General features: G+C 51.4%; 1 protein-coding gene across 1 annotated transcript in view; it reads left to right on the top strand.

Moving 5' to 3' along the window:
- LOC310841274 (putative cation-transporting ATPase 13A5) overlaps positions 1-18,783 on the top strand; it is a 77,388-nt gene that overhangs the window by 45,531 nt on the left and 13,074 nt on the right. Inside the window, exons 11-18 of the mRNA XM_083731848.1 lie at positions 4,284-4,441; positions 4,695-4,883; positions 6,791-6,852; positions 9,435-9,585; positions 11,244-11,330; positions 16,127-16,283; positions 17,048-17,165; positions 18,245-18,369. Of these exons, the coding sequence (XP_083587974.1) occupies positions 4,284-4,441; positions 4,695-4,883; positions 6,791-6,852; positions 9,435-9,585; positions 11,244-11,330; positions 16,127-16,283; positions 17,048-17,165; positions 18,245-18,369 (1,047 nt within the window). The remainder of the gene's footprint in view (positions 1-4,283; positions 4,442-4,694; positions 4,884-6,790; positions 6,853-9,434; positions 9,586-11,243; positions 11,331-16,126; positions 16,284-17,047; positions 17,166-18,244; positions 18,370-18,783) is intronic.

The following is an 18,783-nucleotide window of genomic DNA, read 5'->3' as shown; positions in this document are numbered from 1 at the left end:
CTCCCGGATGAATCCCCGCTTCAGGTTGTGATCTATGAACTCCCTGAGCTCTTGCAATTCATCCTCAGACATGGAGTACAGTTTCCCCGTCGGGAGCGTCGCCCCGGGCAGGAGGTCGATCTTGCAGTCGTAGGGTCTGTGGGGTGGCAGCTTATCCGCCTCTTTCTCGCAGAAGACCTCCAAAAACTCCTTGTATTTGTTAGGCACCGCTTGCAACATGCCCAAGTTCAGCTGTGGTCCATCCTCGTACCCCTCATCTTCCAAGTCCGCCAGGATGCAGTGTTCTGCGCAGTAAGAGGAGCCGAAGGTCAGTTGCCGCTGGTACCAAGCTAATGCTGGGCTGTGCCTATCCAGCCAACTCATTCCCAACACTATGGGCGTGTCTGACAGGCGGGTGACGTTGAAGCTGATGACCTCACGGTGGTTTCCAATGCGCATCACCATTGGCGGCGTCTGCTGTAGCACTTGCCCTCCCAGTAGCTCCCTGCCGTCCACTGTGACGACTTTCAGAGGTACCGCCGCTGGCAGAAGGGCTATGCCATGTTGCTGGAGGAACTGCATGTCTATAAAATCTGCATTGCTCCCCGAGTCGATGGTGATGGGAATTTCCACAAGTAGCCCATTGGGGAGCTGAAGGGATGCGGTGAGCTGCACTACTGGTTTGGGTGGGAGGGGGTCGGTGGGCTGTAAGATCCCTGGGGATTGCTTCACTGACTTGTCTGGCTGGTCCCCAGAGACGCCATCTCCAGCCAGACAGTGGAGTTTTCCTGCTGCGACTCCCTCTGCTGAATTGCGTCTGTTACTGTCGCTGCGGCTGCAGTATGCTTGTGAAACCGCTGGGGACACTCTTTTGCCATATGCTGAGCACTGTCGCAGATGTAGCACTTCCTGGTTCCTCTAGGAGGCTTCATCTTGACTGCTCCCGGAGTTAGGGCTCCGACTGTGGAGTGAGCCTTAGCACCACCTATCTCCATCGGCTCCTCTCCCCCTCCCAGCGGAGGCATGGATCGAGCGCGCGCCGCCTCCTTGGGGAAGGGAGGCAGTCCTCTCGCTGGCGTGCGTCCCAAATGCCCTTCCTCCCTGCCCCAAGGGCGTCCTTCCAACCGAACCCCAATGGAGAGTGCCCGTTCCACCACTTCCTTGGTGGTTTGGGGTCTTCCCCCCCTTGCGATCTCGTCTTTCACAGCTCCGCTCAACCCCTCCCAGAACAGGTCTCTGACGGCAGGCGATTCTTTCTCCCAGGCTAGTACATTCACCAATCCGAAAAAACGTGAATGATATTGCCTCACAGTGGCTTTACCTTGTCTTAGTCCGTGAATCTCCCTCCTAGCGATATCCACATCAATCTCAGATAAAAAACACGCATCCATCACTTTAATGAAGGCAGTCGCATTTTGGAGGGCTGGATCCTTGTCTCTCCATAGATTGCGCAGCCACGATTTTGCCTCCCCCCGTAAATGCGAAATAATAAATCCCACTCTCTCTTCCTCATTTTTAAAGTCTTTGTCAAGCAGCTGCAATGCATAAATCACATCTGCTCTGAAGTTAGGATACTCCTGCAGGTCCCCATTGAAGTGAGATACCAGGCTCCCTCCTCTGTTTCCCAGCCCAATCCCTTCTGGTCTGGTGGCGGGTAGCCTCTGTGTACTTAGCACTTCTAACCTGGTTCGCAGATCCTGGCAGGCAGCAGCTGCTTCCTGTTCTTTCTTTCTGGAAGCCGCAATTTCTGCAGTCAACTGCGTCACTGCGTTTTGCAAACTCGCTATCCTCTCTTCGGTAGTCATTTCCCTGTTTTTCGTGAGCTCGCGAAGCACCAATCTTCACCCCTCGCTGCTTTCCCGCACTCCACGAGGTTGCAAAATTGGTGAAAATGGAGAGGGGACTTACTGTCAGGACTGCCGCTAGGTCCCAGCTCACAGAGGACCAACGCCCAGTGGATATTATATACAAAAGTCTTTATTGAAGTTTAGTTTCCATTTCCAAGCTCTGGGCGCGCAGGCCCACGTCTTAACGCTAGACCGGCTAAGTCCCCTCTGACTCACTGCTCCACCCACACCAGTTTAAGATTCTAGCCCGGCTCCACCTCTTGCGCTGCTCTTTCCTGCGTTGGGTCCTTCTGCCCTCTGGGGTTCCCTCCTTCCTGGACTCCTCTGACGCGGAGCCTCCTGAGTCTTGCCCCTCCCTCCGGCGGGCTTTAGGACCTGGCTCCCTTCCCGGGCTCCCCGCTGTGCCGCGCTCCTGTACATTTGAACTTGGCGCGCGCGCCCAGCCGGTGACTTTCCTTCTGACCGTTTCCCCGCTTCCTGATGTGGGTGTTGCCAAACCTGACTCCTCTCCTCCCTCTGGTGGTGAGGACACTGGTCCCGACTCCTGGGACTCCCCCTCCCCACTGTGCTCTGGTGGAGACGCTGGCCCTGATCTCCAGCTGCTGTTCAGGGACTCCCCGCTGGCCCCTCCCTCTTGAGGTTTCTCCCTTGGAATCTCCCTTGCTCTGGCCACCGGCGCTCCCTTCTGTGAGTCCTCCGATTCGCTAGAGAGGCTTGTGGAATAACTCTGGCCACTGTCACTGCCTGCGCCCCCCTCGTACTCCTCCTCCTCACTCTCCATTTGCTCCCCCTCCTGTGTCTCTCCTTCTGAACCCCTGACAATTATTATTATTATTATTATTATTATTATTATTATTGTAGGAGATGCATGTCTGGCCCCCCACAGCCCACTTTATGGGCTCTCCCCACCTGCCTCCCTATGGCTGGTTATCATGCAAGAGGATTAGCACTTTCTTCCAATATTTGGAGAGGGATGCGGGTGGCACTGTGGATTAAACTACAGAGCTTAGGACTTGCCGATCAGAAGGTCGGCGGTTTGAATCCCCGTGACGGGGTGAGCTCCCGTTGCTCAGTCCCTGCTCCTGCCAACCTAGCAGTTCAAAGGCACGTCAAAGTGCAAGTAGATAAATAGGTGCCACTCTGGCGGGAAGGTAAACGGCATTTACGTGCGCTGCTCTGGTTTGCCAGAAGCGGATTAGTCATGCTGGCTACATGACCCAGAGGCTGTCTGCAGACAAACGCCTTAGGAACGGCTAAGGGAGCTGGGCATGTTTAGCCTGGAGAGGAGGAGGTTAAGGGGTGATATGATAGCCATGTTCAAATATATAAAAGGATGTCACATAGAGGAGGGAGAAAGGTTGTTTTCTGCTGCTCCAGAGAAGCGGACATGGAGCAATGGATCCAAACTACAAGAAAGAAGATTCCACCTAAACATTAGGAAGAACTTCCTGACAGTAAGAGCTGTTCGACAGTGGAATTTGCTGCCAAGGAGTGTGGTGGAGTCTCCTTCTTTGGAGGTCTTTAAGCAGAGGCTTGACAACCATATGTCAGGAGTGCTCTGATGGTGTTTCCTGCTTGGCAAGGGGTTGGACTCAATGGCCCTTGTGGTCTCTTCCAACTCTATGATTCTGTGATTCTGTGATTCTATGTGATTCTGCCAGCTCCCTCGGCCTGTAAAGCGAGATGAGCGCCGCAACCCCAGAGTCGGCCATGACTGGACCTAATGGTCAGGGGTCCCTTTACCTTTACCTTACCAATATCTGGAAGGAGGAACAAACCTTCTTTCTGCTGCTCCAGAGAATAGAAGCTGAACCAAAGGATTTAGGCTGCAAGAAAGGGGGTCCCGGCTCAACCACAGAAAGAACGTTTGGAGGGTGAGAGCTGTTCCAGAATGGAAGAGTCTCCCTTGGAAGGTGGTGGCCTCTCCTTCCTTGGAGGTTTGAAGCAGAGCTTGGGTGGCCGTCTCTCAGGGATTCTTTAGCCGAGGTTCCCGCATTGCAGGGGGCTGGACTAAAGGGCCCTCGGGGTCCCTCCCCACTCTATGGTTCTATTGCTGGGAAAGTGTGCCTGCCCTCTGGGTTCCTTCCAAGTCATTGTGCTTAGAGCTAGTTTTATATGAGGCTGTTTCTGGGACCGCAGGCACATGTCATCTTACACACTCCAAAGCCATAAGAAATCCAGTCATAGACACCTTTATTAGAATCACTGAACTGCAGAGGGTCGTCTGGTCCTAGCCCCTGACAGATGGCCAGCTGCGTTTGGGCTCCGTGGAGCTTCCTCCCAAGTAAGCACGCAGAGGATCACAGACTAAATCCAAGCGCAAGAAGAATGGAATGTGGGGCTCTTACCTTGGATGCCAGGTTCTCCAGGAAGCCAAAGGATAAGGTGTGGGGGAAACTCTTTGGGCCGAGTCTGTGTCCTGCATTCGAGTTTTGCCCATGACATGTTTTGCTGCAGGTTTCAACACCGCCAAGGGAGACCTGGTGAGGTCCATCCTTTACCCGAAGCCCCTGAACTTCCGCCTCTACCGAGAGGCCTTCTGCTTCATTGTGGGCCTGGCTCTCATTGGCATCCTGGGGGTGGTCTACACCATCGGGGTGTTTGTGAGCCGCAAGGTGAGTCTCGGAGAGACAGCACGGTCTAGTGGTTAGAGTGCTGGGCTAGGATCCAAATCCCCATTGGGCCGTGACGCCCACTGGTTGGAACCTTCTCTCTGCCTCCTTGAGTACCCTGGAGGAAAAGGTGGGGTGTGAATGCAATAAATTAATAGATGGGGCTGGGAGGGGGGCTTGGATCGAGCCCCTTAATGCAGAGGTACATGGCCGACAATGCTGACCACATCTGTCCGGTGTGTTTGTGCCCTCCCAGCAACCCACCTCGGACACGGTGACCATGGCGCTCCTCCTCATGACGGCCGCGGTCCCTCCGGCCATTCCGGCCGCCTTGACCACCGGCATCGTCTACGCCCAGAGGAGGCTGAAGAAGAAGAAGATCTTCTGCATCAGCCCTCAGAGGATCAACATTTGTGGGCAGATCAACCTGGTGTGCTTCGACAAGGTGCCGTCTCTGGGGAATTCCCTTGGGGTTTCAAAGTCCAAATTGGCCAGACTTTGTCATAAAACGGGAGAGTTGGAAGGGATCCTAAGGACCATCTGCCTCAATCCCTGACGGAGGGACACCCCAAGTCTGCTTGAAAGCCCCCAAGGAAGGAGAGACCATCAGCTTCCTCATCTCAACTTGCAATCTCTTTCCTTGTAGTTTGAATCCTTTGTTTCCAGTAGCACCTTAAAGACCAACTAAGTTAGTTCTTGGTATGAGCTTTCATGTGCATGCACACGAAAGCTCATACCAAGAACTAACTTAGTTGGTCTTTAATGGCAGACCAACACGGCTACCTATCTGTAATTTGAATCCTTTGGTTCTGGTAATGCGGTAATTTGGGTTTCAGGCGCTGCTTTTGCCAATGCAAAATGCCGACGGCCAATGCAAAGATCCCAGGTTCAATCTCTCCCCCCCCCCCCTCCCAGGGCTGGGATAGACTCTCTGCCTCAGCCCTAAAGAGCTACAGATGCCAGTCAGGAGATACAGTCCTGAGCTAGATGGAGTCCCTGTCTGACTCAGCAGAAGGAAATTCCCAAACCAGGATGTGGGGTGGGGGGGTTGAGCTGAAGTGGGAGCTGGGCAGCCCCTTTCAAATGCGGCCCCCAGCAAGGCTCTCTCCCCTCCCCATTTGCAGCACAAGAATAACCCTTGCCTTCGTTACAGGATGGTAGTAATGACTGAGATAATAATAATAATAATAATAATAATAATAATAATAATAATAATAATAATAATAATAATAATATATATTGTACCCCGTCCATCTGGTTGGGTTTCCTCAGCCACTCTGGGTGGCTTCCACAAAGACCGAAAATACACTAAGATGTCACACATTAAAAACTTCCCTGAACAGGGCTGCCTTAAGATGTCTTATGAATGTCAGGTAGTTGTTTATCTCTTTGACATTTGGTGGGAGGGCGTTCCACAGGGTAGGTGCTACTACCGAGAAGGCCCTCTGCCTGGTTCCTTGTAGCTTTGCTTCTCGCAATGAGGGAACCGCCAGAAGGCCCTCGGAGCTGGACCTCAGCATCCGGGCAGAACGATGAGGGTGGAGACGCTCCTTCAGGTATACTGGGCCGAGGCCGTTTAGGGCTTTAAAGGTCAGCACCAACACTTTGAATTATGCTCGGAAACATATTGGGAGTCAGTGTAGGTCTTACAAGACCGGTGCTATGTGGTCTCATTGGCCACTCCCAGTCACTAGTCCAGCTGCCGCATTCTGGATTAGTTGTAGTTTCTGGGTCACCTTCAAAGGTAGCCCCACGTGGAGCGCATTGCAGTAGTCCAAGTGGGAGATAACCAGAGCATGCACCACTCTGGCGAGACAGACTGCGGGCAGGGAGGGTCTTAGCCACTGTACCAGGTGGAGCTGATAGACAGCTGCCCTGGATACAGAATTGACCTACACCTCCATGGACAACTGTGAGTCCAAAATGACTCCCAGGCTGCGCACCTGGTCCTTCAGGGGCACAGTTGCCCCATTCAGGGGTAACTGCCTTGAGGCCTTTGGAAACCCCCAGAGGCACCCTGTGGGTGCCAAGGATGCTTCACGTCTCCAGCGCTTTCATTCCTGGGACGTTTCTAGTCCTTAGGAAGTCTTTCATCAATGCTCAGCGGCACCCAGGGACTGGGCTTCCTCTGGGCAAGGAAGAAGGAAGCTCTGCGCCCCACGGAGAGCTTCCCGGTTCCCCCAGGGGCCTTCCTGTCTCTCTCTGCCCCCCTCCCCGCTTTGTGGGTCCATCCCTCGCCTTCACCCACCTACAAGGAGATCTGTGCCTGAGCTGCCCTGCGACACTTGAGCTGAGCATCGGGGCCTCTGCCTTCTGACCAGGGATGCCCTGTGTCTGTTTCCCCCCACCTAGACTGGCACGCTGACAGAGGATGGCCTGGATCTGTGGGGCGCCGTCCCCTGCGAAAAGAGGAGGTAAGCCGCCTGGAATGGTAGCGTTGCATAGGGAAGTTGTGGTTGTGGTTGTTGTATCCCAGCGATCATCTAGTCCAACTCCCCGGGGTGGCCGGAAAATTCCTTTTAAGTAAACCTGAATACGGAGAGATTAATGAAGAAGCGCTGCCCAGCCAAGGGGGTTGCAAAGCCTCAGGCACAAGGTGCGGGCTCTGCTTGGCTCCAGCCCCAGAAGGGTGTGTGGTTTGCTGCTGCCCAGCTTCCTGCTGCCAAGGAGAGGCTTCGGGGAAATCTAGCTTTTGGGGATGGCAGAAGATTCATTTCAGAAGTCTTTCACTTCTTAAATACAGTACAGAAGATTAAGGTGCCAACGGCCCATCTAGTCCAGCAGCACAATAACCTTTCTTTGAGTGCAGTTCCTTCCTTCCTTCCTTCCTTCCTTCCTTCCTTCCTTCCTTCCTTCCTTCCTTCCTTCCTTCCTTCCTTCCTTCCTTCCTTCCCCCTCCCTCCCTCCCTCCCTCCCTCCCTCCCTGCTCCTCCTTCCTCTTCTCCTTCTCCTTCTCCTTCTCCTTCTTCTCCTCCTTCCTCCTCCTCCTCCTCCTCCTCCTCCTCTTCTTCTTCTTCTTCTTCTTCTTCTTCTTCTTCTTCTTCTTCTTCTTCTTCTTCTTCTTCTTCTCCTTCTCCTCCTCCTCCTTCCTCTTCTTCTTCTTCCTCCTCCTCCATCATTCCTTCCTCTCCTCCTCTTCCTCCTCTTCCTCCTCCTCCTTCCTCCTCCTTCCTCTCCTTCCTCCTCCTCCTCCTGCTCCTCCTTCTTCCTCTTCTCCTCTTCCTCCTATGCCCCCTTGCCTCAGCGCCTGGGGGGGCGAAGAGACCACCTGCACTGCCCTAAATCTTGTTCTGAAGGAGCCACTGTGGGTTTGGCCTCTGGAATGAAAGGATTAAGGAGGTTATGTTGACAGCTTCAAACAAGGGCCGATTGTTTGTGTAGTAAAGACGGGTGCGGAGGGGGTGAGCAATGACTAAAAGGCGGATTTAGGTGCTCCAAGAGCCTTCCTCCTAACTTACTTCCCCCTAACTTGGAGGAGCAGGTGGGGATCATTCCCTGGAAGCCAGAAGGATGCAGGACCTCCTTCTTCCTGGGAGACCAGCGAGAAAGAGAGAGATGGAAAGGTTTCTGGTCAGGTAGCACAGCTGGAGGCAGGAACGCTTCAGCATACTGGTTGCTGGAAACTGCAGGAGGGGAAAGGATTCTTGGGATTGACTAGATGACCCTTGGGGCCGCTTCCACAAAAACAAGAAAATCAAGAAAAAATTACAATACTTCAAAACATACTTCAAAACGTTAAAATGCTGAAACAACAAGAACATCAGCATTTCTGAGCCTCTGATTCAGGGAAATCTCTCCATTGGGGAAAGCAGACATTTTGGATCCTTCCTTGACCTGTGGGAGGACTAAACTTCATTTTTACTGCTCCCTTTTCCTCGCCCCTGACCTCCAGTCTTATCTTATCATAAACCACTTTGAGGGTTTGTTGTTCTTGTTTTTTGCAATAAAACAATGTACAAATTTTATGAAACAAATCAATTAACAAATGGATTGGATTATCCCCAGATTGGGCAATCTGCATTTTCAAGGGGGATACCAGCGGGAGGGCGGACAAGGCTTTCAAAGAGCTGCAACTGTGCAGTAAACTCTGCTGTGGGGCAGCCCTTCACCTTAGACCCAAAGACGGGCTTCTGCTTCCCCCTGGCAGCCTTGCTGCTCCAGACAACCCTTTCAGACTCCTCCTGTCCACTTGGACTGCAGATCCTGGAGCCAAGGCCACACCTGCCATGTTTTGGGAGAGAGTTTTTTTTATTATTATTTTTGATACACCGAGAAGAAAGCAAAGAAGAAAAACAGAAACACAAATGAAAATGAACACAATATTATTTACAAAACAATGAAGCAAAAATTGGTCTTTGAACTATAGACCCGACCTGCCATCTGTTCCTTACTTCAATTATATCTTGCTTGTTACCAATACACACTTTTATCATAATTTGACTAATTCTTAACTTATCTTAAATCTGGTGTCTTTCTTAAAGCTACTACTGAAATTACTCGAACGCTGCAACAGAATTTAAACTATTGTAATTATTTTTCAAATGCACTTTAAAGACCTCCCATTTTGGTTTATTCTTTATTTTTCTGATAAACTATCTAACTCTGCATATTCTGTCAATTTTTTAATCCATTAACGAATAGAGGGGATTTTATCACTCTTCCATTTTGCAGCAATAATAACTCTTGCTGCAACTGTAGCATATAAAAAGATACCCTTCGGGGCTTTTGCGGGATATCCAAATCTGTAATTCCCAGCAGATAAGCTTCTGGTTTTCTGTTAAAAGAGATCTTTAACCTTTTTTGTAATTCTGAATGGATGCTCTCTCCAAATACCTGGATTTTCTTACATAGCCATCACATGTGATAGAGAGTACCTGATTTGCCTGGGAGAGAGTTTTGAAGGCGCCCCTTGGCTAGAGCGGCTAATTGGCACCCAGGACTCTTTCTCCCTCTGGCAAGAGGGAACCTGGGGCTTATTCTCTGCTTTCCCTCCCAGCTTCCAGGCTGTGCACAGTTTCTCCAGCGGCTGCCCGCTGCCGTGGGGACCCATCTGCAGAGTCATGGCCACCTGCCACTCCCTGCTGGTCTTGGACAGGAAGATCCAAGGGGATCCACTGGACGTCAAGATGTTTGAGGGCACCAACTGGGTGAGTTGACTTTCACGCTCAGCGCTGCCGAGCAGGAAAGAGCTCGGAAGGCAGGGAGGCACAGGCAGGGCATAATAATAATAATAATAATAATAATAATAATAATAATAATAATAATAATTTTTGTTTAGTCATTTAGTCGTTCTGACTCTTTGTGACCCCCTGGACCAGAGCATACCAGGCCCTCCTGTCTTCCACTGCCTCCCACAGTTTGGTCAAACTCATGCTGGTAGCTTTGAGAACACTGTCCAACCATCTTGTCCTCTGTTGTCCCCTTCTCCTTGTGCCCTCCATCTTTCCCAACATCAGGGTCTTTTCCAGGAGTCTTCTCATCTCATGAGGTGGCCAAAGTATTGCAATCTCAGCTTCAGGATCTGTCCTTCCAGTGAGCCCTCAAGGGAGAGACGTGCTAAGAGGAAAGCACTCTTGGCAAATCCACACCATGATCAACTCCCATCCAGAAACCTATGTCTACCCTGTGGAAGGACGTGGGGATCCAGAATTGGCCTCCACAGTCACTTACGGACTCATTGTTAAAACCAGGTTTATGGAAGACAATCTTACTTGGCTACAAGGGATCGCCAAAGAAGAGGAAGCTTGCAGAGGCATCTGAATGGCCACTGTGATACAGGATGATGGCTCAGGGGGGCTTTTGGCTCTTATCCTCCGACAGTCACCCAGGAGGGACAGCTTCCAGGAGGAAGAGTTGGCTGCAGTGACTGGAAACTTCTCAGAATCTGCAGCCCTTGTTTATCCTGGGTTTCCCCCAGGGTCTCCGGTTTGCTAGCCTAGCAATGTGTGGGGAATGCACAAGTCGCCCCGTGTTTGGCTGCTCCTCCTGGTCCACTTCCTGCTTCCATGCCTTGCTGAAATCAAGGCCACCCTCACTGGGGGCCTGCCAGGACCCTGGGACTGTGTGACTGAGCGATGGAGGGAGGCCCTGGGAACCAAAGTGGGTTCAAGACTGCTGAGTGGAGTGTGTTTGCAAACACACTCCACTCAGCAGAGCGGTTGTGGTTATGGTTTGCGGTGCAAAGCCCGTGGCTTCCTCAGAAAGGAGTCTAGGGCATGCCAAAGCTCCTCTGCCGTTGCCTGAATGCACAGGGACACAGCGGCTGCTCCATTGTCAGAGGAATTTTGGCATAAACATTGCATCACCCTCCACCTTGATTTTTGAGACTGCCCTTCCCGGCTCTTGACCCTTGCAGTCACGCGGTTGGCACCGGGGTCCCACTCTGCAGCACGTTCACGGTGCTGAAGGCCTTGTCCTCATGCCACCTCCAGCAGGGAGGACCAGATGGCCAGGCTAAACATCTCCAGCCCCCTCAAGGATTCCCTCCCCACTTAAAACGTGGTTACAAAGCACAGATCCACATGGATCCTCAGGATTTTTGCATTGGGCTACCCCAAACTCACTGTCAGATCACATGTCTGTGGCCACAGCATGAATCACAAAAATTATACATCTGCTGTTTCATTTAGAATATTTTTTTTCTTGTTTTCCTCCTCTAAAAACTATGTGCGTGTTATGGTCAGGTGCGTGTTATAGAGCGAAAAATACGGTAGCTTCCAGACCCTTCACCATCTTTGCCACTCTCTAATCTGGTCCTTGAGACTCTCCCAGTCGCAATGTGTGTTCTCCTCCTTCCTTCTTACAGAAAATGGAGGAGTCCAGCTCGGACGGGAGCAAAGGCAGTCTGCAAGTGAGCTGCACCATTGTGAAGCCAGACAGCAACGCCGCCCAGGTAAGTGCCGCACCTTCTCCTGAGCGGCCCTTGCCCTGGCGGAGCATCCTGCCACTCTTGTCCTGGGGGAGCAAGCAAGGCAGGGGGTGGCTGGCATCACAGCATCCACTCAGTGAAAGAGCTTCTGGGGCAAAGGAGCCTTGTAGCTTCATTTGCGCATCTGCTACTCTGGGCTTCTTTGGGACAGATGCAAAGGGAAGGTTTTTGCTGGAAGATTCAGGACAGACGAAAGAAAGTTGGTAGCACATAGTTAAACGATGGGACTCCCTCCCACAGGAGGCAGCAATGGCCGGCAGCTTGAATGCCTGTAAAAGAGGATAAGACCGATTTAGGGAGGAGGAGAAGGCTATCGATTCTGCTGTGCCTCCACAACTGGAAGCAGTGATGCTTCTGAATCCCCGTTGCTGGAAACCACAGAAGGGGAGATTTGCTCTTGTATTCGAATCCTAATTTCTGGTTTCCCATTGGGGCATCTGGTTGACCACTGTGAGAACAGGATTCTGGGCTTGATGGGCCATTGGCTCTTCCTCTGCTCTTAAGAAATACATAAAAGCCAGCAGGGATCTTCTGTTGCCATTCTGACTTGGGAGGCATGTGAGGAGGCAGTTTAGAGACAGGCAAGCCCAGGGATCAGGACCAAGCCAGAAAGAACTTTGTGTGGATAATTTTAAACAAGGAAAAGTTAAATGCATGACTGCAGGGGGAACAGTGGGCCAGCAGCAGCTGCTGGCGGTTGTTTTCTTTTAGGGCAGACTGAGAGCCATGCACCTTCGCATCCTGGCACCGCAGTGCTCAGTCAGTTGCCCCAAAGCCCGCAAGGCAGACATGAGCACCATCTCTCTCTCCCAGCCATTGGTGTTCAGAGGCAGGTGATGGTGAGGACTGAATGGTGAGGACTGTCCTTCCCTGGCAGGTCCCAGGAGTGGACTGCAACCTTTTAAAATTCAGTATGAAAACAAATTACAGATAGAGGAAGAGGGTGAGTCCTGGCAAAGAACAGAGAAGGTGTCAGGTGCACCTCGGGGGGGGGTGTTCCACATTTTGGGGGCTGCTACAGAGAAGGCCCCTTCCAGGTTTTCGGCACCCCAAACTTCGGTGGTGGCAGGACTAACCAAGAGGCTCCCCTCTGCCAATCTTCACACCCAAGGGGATCTCTAGGGAAGGAGGTGGTCTCTGCTTCCCGGACTTGGGCCCTAAGTCATTTGCGGCTTTAAAGATGTGTGGGTGTGCTTGAAATGGAGCCTGATCATTAATACAGTAATACAGTCATACCTCGGGTTGAAGTAGCTTCAGGATAAGTATTTTCGGGTTGCGCGCTGCGGCGACCCGGAAGTAATGGAGCACGTTACTTCTGGGTTTCGCCACTCGTGCATGCGTAGATGGTCAAAATGACATCATGCACATGCGCAGAAGCGTCAAATTGCGACCCGCGCGGACGTGGGTTGCGTTCGCTTCTGAATGCGAACGGGGCTCTGGAACAGATCCCGTTCACATCCAGAGGTACCCCTGTACCTCCGTGAATGTGCGCCTTGTCTAGCGTCCATTCTGGCAAATGTCCACAACAAACCCAGAAGTACCAAAACGGTTTATTTCCGGGTTTGCCACTCACACATGTGCAGAAGCGCAGACGTGGTGCTTTGCCCTGCGTCCGTTTCGGCTAGTGTCTGGAGCTCCGGAACGGATCCTGGTCACAAAACAAGGTACGACTGTATGCGGCTGTTTTAAAATGGGGCTTGTGTGAGTTCTAAAGGCAAATCTGAGCACTGCATTTTGAGTCGGTTGATGTTTCCAAGCCATCTTCAAGGGCAGACTTGAGTAATGGCACATTACCGTAATCTAATCTGCTCCTTCCTGGACTGGAGAACTCGGGACACACAAGACCTCTGTCTTTTCAGGATTCACTTTCAGTTTGTTGGCCCGCACCCAGCCCATCGCTGCCTCCAAACACCTCTCTAGCATCTCAGCCCCCTCTCCCAATTCAGATAGGTCAGAGAGACAGGGCGGGGTGTCGTCTGCGTATCAACAACTTCCTCCCAACCTCCCAGCAGCTCCATAAAGAGGTTCAAGAGTGGGGCACGAGATGGATCCTTACAGGGCACCACAGGACAACTCCCATGGGACCAGCCTCCCCAGACTACTTTTTGGACAGGGCTCTAGAGGCAGAAGCAAAACCGCTGATGTACAGTCTGCCCAGCCCTCTTGAGATGCTCTAGAAGGATGCGGTGGTCCATGGGGCTGAAAGCCACTGCAAGATCAATAAAAATGCAGCTTCTCTACATCTTCAAGATGCAGTAATATTTCTTTATTTATTGTTTCATTAGTAAAAATTACAGTGTAGAAAAACCTCAAAGCGGTTAATAAAAAAGATAAAGAAATTATCGTCAAAAATAATGTACAGGAGGCATTTAAAGTTAAAGCCACAGGAAAGCAGATTAAGCAGATTAAAACTCATGCAAACTTTCTAAGTGTCTGGGTGCAGATCTGAGCAGTTTTGTCCCTAAAGCGCCTGGCAAAGTTTCTACTACCATCAGGGACTCTGGCGGGGCCAGAGCAACGCTCTCTTGGCCAGACGACCCAAACCCGTTGACCGATGGGAAAAGCTCTGCCGGACGGCCACTTGGGGAGGCAGAGAAGTCAGCTCTTCGCCGCTGCCGCATGTTCGGGTGTGGTAGTGCAGCCTCCCACATGTGCAGTCAGGTTAAAGCGGATATTTCCTCCCCCTGCGCGGTCACTAGAGAGCCAAGGCAGCCTACATTCTTCACAGTGACGGCGGGAGCATTCAAGCGCAGACCATACAGGCTACCTCTGATCCCCGAGGGCCTCGGGGGGTCATCTAGTCCAACCCCCTGCAATGCAGGAATGTCAACTCAAGCAGATGCTCTCTGTTTTTCAGTCTATTGTTACTTTAACTTCTTGAAAGCTTGGAATTATTGTTGTTAACTTCACTTACTGATAATTTTGCTGCCTTCTTTGTAAATAGCTCTGAGGGGGGTTCTTTTTACATCAAGTGGCGTATAAATTTTATCAGGGTGGATTTGATTTAAATCAAATCGATTTAAATCACAATTTTAAATCACTAGTCAGTAAGCCATGATTTAAATCATTTTTTTACAGAAGACTCATTATTGCCGGTATAATCTTAATATTTACAACCAGATGAAGTTTTCATTTTTGGAATAATAAATTTTCAGAGTAGTTGTCAGGGGCTCAGGAGCAGAGGCACAGGGGAGAGAGGAAATGGAGAGCGAAGGGGAAGAATTGGAGGGCAGCGTAGGGGAGTATGACAGTGGCCCGAGAGATTCCATGAGCTTCTCCAGCGAATCAGAAGATTCCCAGAAGGGGGCGCCGATGGCCAGGGCAAGGGGGGTCCCAGGGGGGACGCACCAGAAGCAAGGGGCCAGCGGAGACTCCCAAAGCAGCAGCGAGAGATCAGGGCCAGCTCCCCCACCGGAGCGAAGTGGGGGGGGGGAAGAGTCCCATGCATCAGGGCCAGCGTCTCCTCCGGTGGGGAGAGAAGATGAGTCAGGGCTGACCACGCCTCTGTTGGAGAGTGAGGGAACGGAGGGGAGGTCAGGCCCAGCTAGCCCCCCCCCTGAAGGGGGAAGCAGTGACAGGAGCAGTGTAACGGTCAGGAGGAAGGTTGCCGGCTGGGCGCACGCGCCAAGTTCAAATGTACAGGCGCGCGGGACAGCAGAAAACCCGGATTGGGAACCAGGTCCTAAAGCCCGTCGGAGGCAGGGGAAAGACTCAGGGGAGTCAGCATCAGAAGAGTCCAGAAAGGACAAGACCCCAGCAGACAGGCGGACCCAGAGGAGGAAAGAGCAGAGGAAGAGGTGGAGCAGGGCTAGAGTCTTAAACTGGTGTCTAGGGGGAGGAGATTCAGACGGAGCTTCAGCGGTCTAGAGATCAGGACGTAGGGCTGCGCGCCGCGGCTTTGAAATCGAAACTGAACTTCAATAAAGACTTTTGTATATAATAAGAACTGGCGTTGGTCCTTTGTGAGCTGGGACCTAGGGCAGCTCTGACAGTAGTTTTTACAGTTATATCAAAAATTACTGATTTAGTTATACTATTAGAAATACATAGACAGATAATTATGCAGAGACAGTGGAACCTCGGTTGTCGGACGCTTTGGAAACCAAACAATTCGGAACCCGAAGGCCAACAACCTGGAAGGGAATGCTTCCATTTTCGAATGTGCCTCAGAAGTCAAACGGCTTCCAAGGCGCGTTTCTCCATTTTAAAAAAGGAATTTGCAAACTGGCAATTACGCCTCAGTTGTTGAACATTTCGGAAGTCAGTCTTCCAGAACGGATTACGTTCGACAACCAAGGTTCCACTTTCAAGAAAGAGAACAGGGAGTCCGTTCCACTGTCAAATGGCGCTTACGGTCAGAACGTTCTTCTGGTCTTTAATCTGATTCTCCTTCCTTGCAATGCGAATCCATTGGTTCAGGTCCTACAGTTTGGACCAGCAGAAAACAAGCTGCCTCCCTCTTCCATGGGGCAGGCCTTACGATACTGGAAGATAACTCTCATGTCACCTTGCAGTCTCTTGTTTTTGAGGCAAAACATACCCAGCTCCTTCAAGCGTTCCTTCTGAGTCTTGGTTTCCACACCCTTGATCATCCTGGGCGCCCACCTCTGCACCCCATCCAGCTTGTCAAATTTCTAGCCCTCGTCGTGCCTCCTTGTTCAGCCCCTACGTAGATGCCTTGGGTGTCATGGTGCTGAATAGAAGCCACCCACTTGCGGGGAGACCTCCCACTAAGAGCCTTCTGTTCCCGCCACTCCCAGGCCCCCTTGGAAGGCATCGCGATCCTGCACCAGTTTCCCTTCTCCTCCTCTCTGCTGAGGATGTCTGTCATCACGCAAGAGATTGGGAATGATGTCTATGACCTCTACATGAAGGGAGCCCCAGAGACGGTGGCCGGCTTTTGCAAAACCAACACCGGTAAGGCCCCAAGATCCATGTCCCTGTAAGGTAAAAAAGGTAAAGGACCCCTGGACGGTTAAGTCCAGTCAAAGGCGACTGTGGGGTTACAGCACTCATCACGCTTTCAGGCTGAGAGAGGTGGCGTTTTTCCACAATAAGTATCCCAACAAACCCCTGTGTTGCAAAAGAGAACATCAACAATGTTTAGGCAACATGATGACCATATGCATACGTAATAGACAATCTTTATAGAATTCCTTCAAACAATAACAAGTTCAAAATGAAATCTTAGACTCAAAGTCTCTGAAAGTCTTTAAATGAAGAGAGGTACCAAACTTTGTACAATGAAAGATAAGCTGTGAAGAGCTGGGTCAGACTTTAGGGGGAGCCGTTTTAAACATCCATCTCTGAGGGCCTTCTGGCGGTTCCCTCCCTGCGAGAAGCGAGGTTGCAGGGAACCAGGCACAGGGCCTTCTCGGTAGTGGCACCCGCCCTGTGGAAGGCCCTCGCATCAGATGTCAAGGAAATAAACAACTACCTGACATTTAGAAGACATCTTAAGGCAGCCCTGTTTAGGGAATTTTTTAAAGGTTTGATGTTTTATTGTGCTTTTAACATTTTGTGGGAGCCACCCAGAGTGGCTGGGGAAACCCAGCCAGATGGGCGGAGTATAAATAATAAATTATTATTAAATCATTATTATTTTAAACAAGCAGATCCTTGGTTAGCCCCTCTGCTGCTCTTTGACTGGCGCCTCTCTTCTCTCCCCCTCCGCCCGGCAGTCCCAAAGAACTTCCACAGGGAGCTGAAGTGCTTCACGTCTCAAGGCTTCCGCGTCATTGCGCTGGCTCACAAGGAGCTCCGTCTGAACAGGGGCGTCAACCTGGACAACTTGGAAAGGTGAGGCTGGCTGAGGTTGGGCCCCCGGGGCTGATGCTGGCCTGACTCCACCAGGCATGGGCTCAATTTATATCATTCATTATCAAGAGCGCAGTCATCTCCCTTCCGTGTCAGGGGTCATCACCACTTACCTTTCTGCCGTGATTTCCAGGCAGGGTCTGCAGTTTAAGGCTCAGGGTCTGCACGCCCCCCCCACACCTTGCCTCCTGCTCTGGAGCCCCACAAAAACCTGCATTTTGAAGGTCAGTTGGCACAAACAGCAATCTGCAGAAAACCCAAATTGACATTTGCACCGACTGGACTTTATAGAGCCAATTTTTGCAGGGAAAACTCCAGGGGGTGGGGGGGGGACCCCATCAGCCCTCAGACACAGAACTTTTAAGCATGGAAAGAGCAGGGCCAAAAGGTAAGTGTTGTAGGAATTCTAAGGTCTTATATATATAAATCATATGTTCATAAATTTACAGGGCAGACACATACATAAGTATATAAACTACGTGTCTAAAATAGAACAGGAGAGAAATCCTGAAGCCATTTTGACTCTTCCAAATGGACCTCAAATGTTTCTCTGCAAGGAGGAAGGAAATGGGAAAGCCTCCCCACTGCCTCTTTGCTCACAAATCCTGTCTTATGGGCGTATCTGTATATGAGTAGGGTGAGCCTGTGACCTGGAGTCAGGAACTGAGCAGGGCTGTCTTACCCACAGGCACTAGGGGTGCTGCGATCTCAGGGGCACCAGGCTGAGAATCCGGGGCCTGAGAGTTGGGTCTGGGGAAGAGCCCATCCGTCAGTTGGAGCGCTGTGGTGGGCTCTTCTGCTGCGGGTGGCTCTGCGCTGCGAGTTCGGGGGCGACTGAGCCAGTGAGACGCTGAGGCGGTTGGCAGTATTTTTCTTATAACATAAGTGTGGATGAGCCTCACTGGCAGCCAGAGGCATAGTGGGGGGCGGCTTCATAGAGGACTCTCTGTGGGGCCGGCCACCTAAAGCTGTGCTCCAGAGCAGCCCCCCAGGCCTCTCTGGGTCCAGCAGCTCCTCTGGGCCCCTTCAGAAGCCCCTCACTCTCCCCTCTTGCCACCCAGAGACAAGCTGGAGTCCGGCCTGACATTCTTGGGTCTCCTGGTCATGGAGAATCGGCTGAAGATGGAGACCCAGGCTGTCCTGGAAGAACTCAGCTCTGCTCGCATCCGCAGCGTCATGGTCACAGGTAGGTAGGTTGCGGGGGGGGGGAGCCTCTTGGTTGTGTTTGTGTGTTTGTGAAGGGTTTGCAAAGGGTTCTCCCTCACTGGGGTTTCCCAAAAGCTTTAACGGGGGGGGGGGGGGAGAGAGATCAGGCCTTTATTGATGCAAACATACGTGGGGCTCAGTCTCTCTAAAAATCATAGGCAGGGGTGGGGGCAGGCTGGAAGTGCAATGTAGTTGACAGATTTCCCAAGAAACGAAGCTTTTCTTCTCCTTTTGTGATCATATACTGGCATTTGCAAACCTTTGGCTAAATGCATGCAGCGTTTGAGCTATCGAGTCCGATTCTCCCAACAGATTAAGCCATTCTGGATGGTATCGAATAGAAACAAGATGGTGGTCCAAAAGGGGGGTTCGGTTCAAGTGTTTTCGGCCACCT

Source organism: Podarcis gaigeae, assembly GCF_964106915.1.
Source record: "Podarcis gaigeae genome assembly, chromosome: 1".
Lineage (NCBI taxonomy): Eukaryota > Metazoa > Chordata > Lepidosauria > Squamata > Lacertidae > Podarcis > Podarcis gaigeae.
The sequence above is the reverse complement of the archived record's forward strand: the minus strand, read 5'-3'. Positions and strand labels throughout refer to the sequence as shown.